Here is an 8,830-nt window from a genome sequence, read left to right on the forward strand (position 1 = left end):
TTTTTTACATATGGACACACAGTCTGTCTTTGACCAATGTTGGCCAAGCCCCTCTGAATGCTACATCCAGTGAGGCCTGGACATTTTGAGTTGCATGTCAACCTCTAACTCAGGCAATTTTAGCAAGCATCTTTCTAAGGAGCTTTACCCAAATCCCCACCCTCAGTGTCTGATAACTCTAGATATCTGATCAGTTCCCTCATCCCCCACCATCCCCCGGGCAATGCCTGGTCACCCTGGCTTTCCTTCAGCAAGTCCTTTAGGTTGGTTCAGCCAGAACCCCTCTCGCCCCTTATTTTCCTCCTAGTAAATCTCCACCCACACCCTCCCTGACTCTTGGCTATAAAGTCCCACTTTCCCTTGTTGCAATTCCATTCGTTCCAATCTCCATCCCCAACTGTGAAACCCCATGGCAGTGGTCCATGTGCCCTTCTACTATCCCCTGAATAAAACCTGCCTTACCGTTTTAACAAGTGTCATGAATGATTTCTTCATAAAAAATATCCACTTCCTGGAATTCCAACAAATTTTGCAAAGATTGAGAAGTGGACAGAAAAGAGAGCAACAGTATGTCTTTCTCCACTCAGGCTGGTGGTGACCAAAGTTCAGGAGAGAGAATGAACTAGAGTTTAATTATCTTAGTTAATAGGGATTTTGTTCTGATGAAGACGTACAGAAATCATTTCAAGGGAAAACATCTCTAACCAGGTTTAAATCCCACAAATTATTTCCTCAGGAGCCTCTAACCATCTCTTTCAAATGCAGCAATCAAGGGTGAAGGCCTCTGTCTCTGGGGACTTGTAACCTAGAATCCCAACTCCAAACTGGAATTACCTGCTCATCATGGATGTATGTGAAATTTTACTTCTCGTTTCCTTAAGGCAACTAGTTAACACTGATGACCACCCAAAACACCAGATTAATTTAGGATGAACTTTGTGGAGAAAATGGTGCTGTCTTGTCACACAGGGGACTATCCACACATCTTATCTGAGTCATGTGCTGGAGGAGGGTCCTGTGCCACGCATGAGCTGTACCTGGAACACAAAGGGCGGGGGGATTTCTTTAACTCTGTCTCTTTTCTGGATCACAGGGTGGATCACAGGGAGGATTCAACGTGGTCAGGCCCAATAATTATGATGGAGAGATATGAAGAGCATCCCAAATGTTTGTGACATAGATGAAACTCAGACTAGAAAAAGTTTGGTGAAGGTATATGTAAAAATTTGGAAGTATTTAGCTTAAAGAAATTTTGTTATAGAAAATATGATGTCAGTCTCTAATATTGAAAAACAAACAAATAAAATAATTAACATTATAAAGAACATAATGTTTCCTTTTTGACTGACAGGAAAACAATAAATAACTGATCTTACCTTCAAATATTAGAACTTACTAATCCAACATTATATAAAAATGTTCATGTTCACCAATGTAATCTCATTTTCCAATATGAATTTGTGTCTATGTGGACATGTGACCTAGTCTAGCCAGGGGGGCAGGAGACAGGGTGTGTGGGGCTTCCAGGTTCTTCAATTTAATTTCAGTAGAGCCATTTCCTCCCCTCCCAGAGTCCCCTTTCATGTCTGCATGTGACCCTAGGAATATGTCACTGTGTCCATACATGGGGCGAGTTAACTGGAATTTGAAGCTGAGTCACAGGAAGTATCAATGTGCAAAACTGGGAAATGCACTCCCATGAGTGTGAGTTAAAGTAACAAGAATGGTTGAATTAACCAGATCCAGGAAACACACATCAGGATTCTAGTTTCATTTTGTCCTGATTTCACTCTTTGTTTAACCAGTTCAGGTTGTCTTCTTTTTTCTCTGAAATAGCCACTCATAATAATCTGGAGTCATTGAGATATGAAATCCCTGATTGGAAAGTTAGCCCGAGTTATAGGTTCTAGGTGAGGCCCAAAACTCTGTGTGGTGCATCTCAGACAGACACAAGTCATGGCTGAATTCCAACACTGTCTCAAAAGTGTTTCATTTTCATCAGGGAAATTCCGTGCATACCTTCCATTTATCAGAGACCCTCATGGAGAAACTGAACCTAATATTATTAGTTGACAGGTCACACATCAATATTAAAACTGGAGGCTGCTAAACAGGACTTACTATAACACTAAAAGCTTTCCTCAGAATCTATTCCTCTGTCTGATGCACAATCAGCCCAGAGGGTGGAAGTTACTGCAGGTGCAGGAACTTGTCAATTAGGGGAAAACTAGGAAATACACACACAGGTTTGGGTAGCAGTGTATGATTTGGGGATGCTTTGCAAACAGAGTGGGTTCTCATATCTGCAGGAAAGCCCATCAGATGGACGAGTTGAGGAATTTTAGAATCACTCCTCCATCCTAGAGACTTGGCTGATGTGAGGGTGGAAGTCAATCCAAAAACATGTAACACGGAAGCTAAGAAAATGCTGTAGTGGATCAAGATGTCCAACCAGCAGCCTGAACCTGGGCTACAATCCTGTGTGAGCCCTGAGGGGACGCACGTATCTACAGATGGATTCAAAGCGTCGTTATAAAACATCAACATTTAGCCCTTGATATTGACTGAAACAATGGAAAACTTCTAGCTGTTTACTTCACTCCCAGAATTTTCATTCTCAACCTTGTGGCTTGTAGGAATCAGGGGACTTCAAATGCACCTTCTTAAATTTCTCTCTTAAATGACACTAAATGGTACAGACACACTGGTTATTATCTTTACCAAGAAAGCAGAGGTCATTATCTGCTCATGTGTAACGAGCAACAGCAAGTCCTGGGAAACCTGTAAAGTGGGACCTGACAAGGGACCAGTCCTCAGGGGCCCTTTGCAACAAACATCAGTGTTCTGCTCTTGGAAGATAATATAATGTGAAGACAGACAGTGAGAGCACCTTTCAGCATTTAAATTCCTTTATAACTGCAAACATTCAAGCATAGCTGCTTAAATCAATATAAGCACTGTAGTTACTGCTTGAGTGTACAAGCAAATTCATTATACTTTTAGAGGATGTGAGGGAGTATAATCAAAAGGCAGAAAATCACATTTAAATATTTACACTGAGAGTTATACTCAATTATACTCTATTCTTTATCCAGCTTCTTAAGTACACTCAGCTTATATGCCTTTACTGTATTTTAAATATTTATCCTAAACATACTTCCACTTCTGCATCCTGTCTCAGTCTTTCTTCATGTCTTTCCCATAACTTTACCTCACAAATGTCTGACTCTATGTACGGGCTGGTTACTGAGACATGAGGAGTGACTAGCACACTTATTCTGTTTTCTGTCCTTTGTGTCACCACAGTCACCCATGAGGCGTCAAACATGGTGCTATGTACAGGAGGTTCCATCAGGATGACCTGTGTCATAAGGCTTCTGCATTGTTAGAGAGTCACAGGGGTCAGCAGCCAGCTGTGCCCCCAAATGACACAGCCCTCTCCTGCAATAGTGCCTGTGTCACCATGAATCATGTTTCCATGACATGTGGGCTCAGCGGGCCCCCTTCAGACCCAGTGAGTGTAATCTGCCCTGGGGTGTCCACAGATGGACACACAGGTGAGATGAATTAGGACATGACATGGGGGCATGTGAATGCCCACGTATTTACTGGACCTCCCTTCTGTGACGGGTACTGTGGGGGAGCTGGGAGTGTGAGCAGAGCTCCAGCCCCATGGAGCTCAGGGTCTATAATGAATTTAGTGAGAATTAGGACAGTAGGTGACAGAAGGAAATGTTGAGGTTGTTTGAAATATACACGTGAGTAAATGATGACCAAAAGGTTAACGTTGAAATGTTCTAGGGAGGACAGAGACCATGGGGGTGGAGGTCCTGTAGGCTGATCCCCTTTGGGGCCAGGCGAGTCTGTGTGAAGGAAGGCCCATGTGGGAACACTGTGGGCATGTGGGGGGCAGAGAGCCTGAGCTCAGCACACAGGGGCTGGGACTGTGCTGGGGTCTCTCTCTGGAAAATGTTTCCCAACCACTGGGAAGACAAAAACCCTCAGGGTGGTCTCAGTTGAGAAATAAAAACAGGACACACAGGAATTCAGTTAAGAAAAGAAACCAAGTTGCTGTTGAATGTCATTGTAAACAGTGTTTCCCCCTGTATGTGGCTGCTGAGAATAGGAGACATTATAGAACAAAGATGGTTCAAGACTTGTCCCTGGGGGCAGCTGAGAAATTTTACAGGAAATCTGTTCCCAACAGGAAGTTTCTTTCCTACCCAAATCCAAACCTGCTCTTGGGGCTGGTCCCTGTGCTCAGTGTGTCTTGAGCGCCCCCTGCTGACCTGAGCGTCCCCTGGTGTCCCGAGCGCCCCCTGCAGCCCAGCTGCCCTGTCCCCTGCAGGGAGGTTTGTGTCTGGGCTCACAATGACTTCCCTCACTGTGTCCCTCATACAGTAATACACGGCCATGTCCTCGGCTCTCAGGCTGGTCATTTGCAGATACAGCGTGTTCTTGGCATTATCTCTGGAGATGGTGAATCGGCTCTTCATTGAGTCGGCATAGTATGTGCTATTTCCATCACTATTAATTTGAGCAACCCACTGCAGCCCCTTCCCTGGAGCCTGGCGGACCCAGCTCATCCAGTAGCTACTGAAGGTGAATCCAGAGGCTGCACAGGAGAGTCGCAGAGACCCCCCAGGCTGTACCAAGCCTCCCCCAGACTCCACCAGCTGCACCTCACACTGGACACCTGCAAACACAGAGAGTTCCTGGTCAGAAACTGTCACACACCCACTGTTTCTCTCACTCATGTTCTCTCGCATACTCAGAGTCTCCTGTTCTCCATAAATTACCTCTTAAAATGGCCACAAGGAGAACCCAGCTGAGCCCAAACTCCATGGTGTGTTGTCTGTGTTCAGTCCTGATCATGGAATGGGGTCACCTGGGGATCCTGAGGCTGGGGCTCCTGTCCCTAGCTGCAGGGTCAGGGCTGGGCTGGTTTTCATCAGCAGAGGGGCCCCTATTTGCATGTCCTCCTTCTATATAGGGAGCTCCGGTGTTGGACTCTGACATGGAGGGCATGTTCACAGAGTGTAATGTGTTCATTTCCCATGTCTGGTAAAAATACACCACTGTATCTGGGCCGGTACCTCTCACCACTGGGCCAGCTGCTCACCTGAACCAACTGCAGGGCAGGTAGACAAGCCCAGTGATGTTGTCAGGACCACCTGGCTGGACACTAGATCATGTTGCAAAGCTCCTAAAAAGACCAGGCAGGAAAAAATGTAAGGTAAAAGCAGAGAAAGGGTAAAATTTAAGTGATATGCCACGAAGGCCACCAGTATAGAGCACGCCAAGGGGATCCAAGCACCATGACCAGAGGACAAGTTACAGACACAGGTGGGTGCAGATTGGTGACACAGGAAGTTACATCTGACAATTATTTCCCCGTAGAGAGCTCAGAGGATAAACTAAGAGCAGATTAGAACCTGGAGCAGGTGGACCAAGTGTCTGAGGAGACAGGAGCGTCTGTTGGCTCATTGGGAAAACAGGAGCATGACGCACACAGAGAAGCAGAGCCGTGCCGCGGGGCGTGTTCAGTTCTGGGGTCCGGGGCTGTCTATGCAGCAGCGTCACTGTCCCCATTTCTGTTTTATTCTCCAGGCTCCCTTGTAAGACCAGCTTCAACGGTAGTCTACAGAGATGAAATTGCATTTTCTTTTGTAGGTATATACAAATAATAATGATTAGAGGTTATGGAATTTATGTTATTAAAAATAATTTCATTTAAATATTTGACTCATTGTGTAAATTAAAGGTGTACTGCATGGTAATTGAATGTTTTACATAAAAAAAAGACATGGATACCTCCTGGAAAATTGATGTTTCACCTGTAAAGGAATTTTCTAAGATCCTTGGCCAGAGTTACTGGGACCTCAGTAGATGGTCGATCAGATACCAACTGATTTTGTGGTTCGTTGTAACATAAGCTAGCGAGGTTTCAATAGTTGGATTTTAATTAAGTCTTGAGGGCTTTTTTGTGTGTGTTTGATTAACTTAATTCCATTTAGAAAACAGCCTGGTTCACTCTTATGCTGCAAAATATACTTTAATTTTAACTTACTTACATGTGTTTATCTAGACTCTAAGGTATTATTGGGTATTTCTCATCTTAAAGGGAACTCAGTACTATCATTTTTTCTCTTTTTAAGTTCCCTATCTTGAATTTATTCCTATGGAGTCTGTTAACAGTACCCCTGTAGGTGGGACTGCATGTCCTGGGGAGAGGGTTGTTTTATGGTTTGCTTTCATTTGTTAGAACTTAAACTAAACTCACACTTTATTCCACTATTTTCTCTTGAATGCAGGTTTGGCTCTCACCTCCCCTCCCTCCACAAGTAGTTCAGCCCATCAGTCATCTTCCCTTCACCGTCTATTCAGCGCTGGTTCTTCCCTTGTGTGTATAGTATGTTCACCTCTCACTAACCAATGTAGCATCTTGTTTTGGTCATCTGTTCAGATTATTGTCCTCCTGTTTTCTCCCACCATCAGGTTTCCCTCTTTTGAAATTATCCTGCTCTGACATGTTTCACTTGTTCACCAGCTTTTCTCTTAGTGATTCAGTGTGAGCCATTCTCTGTACCTGTCACTCAGGTAAAACCACTCCGAGGCAGACCCCGCAGAGGCTGCTTGTCCTCATGTCCGTAGTGGTCGTCGTGGTTGATCACTGCTTCTCCCTGAAACTCTCTCCTTCCTGGATGCAGCACGAATGATGCTCTCCTGATCTGTCAGGAGGCAGAGCAAAGGCCTCAGCAGAAGTCTTGCAGCTTAACACTTATTTCGTGCCCACTATGAAGCAATGAATGTTCTAAGCTATAAAAATGGGGAATATTACAAGTCACAAAACAAATACCCTGAGAGGGTCGATACCTGTTCCAAGGAACATAGCTAGTCCATGTCAGACCCAGGCTCACAGCAATTTGAGAGCTCTGTGGACAGAAAAGGGGCCACATGTTAAACCTGACAAGCTCAGGAGACTGAAAATAACCACATAAGATGGTCTAAACAGAAAAATTCCTAACTAAAAGCAAGTTGTGGTTGGTAGTCACATCCTTGGCCTGTAGCTTCCATATAAAAGGTCACCCTTTACCATAGGTGAGCCTGTCTGTTGTCTTTTTGCATCTAAGATAACATACCCTTGGAATGTCAGAGTAATCCCTTATTATCTTGTTCCCCAAATACCATCTCTATGTCTTCTAAATTGCTATTAACTATCCTGCACCCACCAATGTAAAAGCAGTGTGTGTCTCTCCATTTTCGTTTTTATCCAATCCCAGAGATTTCTCCGCTTTGCTTTCTTCCACCCCCTTAGTCTACCACCAGTGAATTTCATGTAAGCCTCCTCCTTTCTTTCTACTGTATAAAATAGGTTGCAAACCGGCCATTTTTCAGAACATTTTCTCAATCTGTTGAGACTTTGCTTTCCAGCAACTATTCTAGTTTGGCTCAAATAAAGTTTTATAGGCTTTCTTTTAGGCTGCATGTTTTATCACTGACAGTTCCCTCTCTCGGAACTACTGCAATTGCATGTAATGAAGTAAAAATTAGAAAAGAAGCCACTTTGGGCTAAGAAATTAAAAAGAAGTTTTACTTCCTCTGATAAGAGACCAGGCTGGGTGATCATAGAAAAGATTAGGTTTGGGCCCCACCAGGCAGCTCTACCAGTAATGTCCTTTTGTGGGATACAATCTGTCCAAGCCGGAGCATATTCTCACTTTCCCTACATAATACACACAGGGTACCAAAACCACGTGCACACATTTAGGAGATGCTGTCTATGTAGCAGCAGTTTGCCATAATCAGAAGTGTCTGGACGCTGATGGGAACCACTTTGAGCACCTCTTGTAATTGCAGAAGTCAAATGTGACAATATATTGAGTATTACAATTTTAATACAGTTTTTCCCTTTCTTAAAATGTGTATACATTCTTTGGCACCCTCTGTATATACATATCTGCCCTTCACTTCAACACCACAGTCATCTATTCCCATGAATTCCCAGGAGGTTATGTGGCTTGTCTGGTTGTCAGGAGACCTGGTTTCTTGTCCTTTTCTCCTTGACTGTGGGGTTTGGCCTCACGGGGACTAAGGTGTCAGGTCCCATGTGGCTCATCTCTGCTGCTGTTCCCTGGTCGTCAGTGGTTGGTGGGTTGGGCGCAGGCGTACCAAACCTTGGTGCAATGTGGGTTTTTATTTTTTCCTTTTATATCCATTTCCTTTCTGATAATAATAATCCGTGCTCTGGTAGACTTAGGAAAGTAAACTGAAAAGTTTCTAAACCTGCTGCTGTCCCTTTAACACTTCAAAGGACTTGAGCTGCCTGCCCTGGGGTGGGGTCCCCTGTTCTCTGCCATCTCCCACTCTGGAAATCCAGGCATCCAGCGGTGACCACAGCCCTCCCTGGGCAGGAGGGGCCGCTGACACTGAGGGTGAAAGAGCTGGGTCCCTTCCAGCTGCCCTGCCCTGGGGGCCAGCCTGGCCCTCCCACGTGGGGGCACCTCCACAGCACCAGCCCGCACAGCCTGGGTCAGACCAGGCCTCCAGGACAGAGAGCGGGGCTGGGCTCCAGCTCAGGGCCTGGGGGCGGAGCCGGGGGCGGAGCCGGGGGCGGGTCCTGGGGCGGTTGGCCAATCAGTGCAGACTTGGGTCGTCCAGGCTCCAGACCTGGGCTGCCCGCCCTGCGCTGCCTGTCTCCAGCCGGCGTGACCCCCACGTGAACCCCTGCGTGACCCCAGCATCCCAGTCGCGTGCCCCAGCGTGATCCCACGTAGTGCACGTGCGTTCTGCCCGTGGAGTTGGCTCCTGGGGAGCGACGACTCTGCTG

General features: G+C 45.6%; 1 gene segment (V, D, J or C); it reads right to left on the bottom strand.

The window, feature by feature from the left end:
- Positions 1 to 2,746: 2,746 nt before the first annotated feature.
- On the bottom strand, positions 2,747 to 4,907 carry LOC109378511 (immunoglobulin heavy variable 3-7-like). The segment is given in 3 exon segments: positions 2,747 to 2,781; positions 4,367 to 4,696; positions 4,800 to 4,907. Coding segments are annotated over 3 exon segments (441 nt in total).
- Between the last annotated feature and the right edge of the window lie 3,923 nt (positions 4,908 to 8,830).

This window comes from Hipposideros armiger, unplaced genomic scaffold (genome assembly GCF_001890085.2).
Source record: "Hipposideros armiger isolate ML-2016 unplaced genomic scaffold, ASM189008v1 scaffold_2082, whole genome shotgun sequence".
Taxonomy (NCBI): Eukaryota; Metazoa; Chordata; class Mammalia; order Chiroptera; family Hipposideridae; genus Hipposideros; species Hipposideros armiger.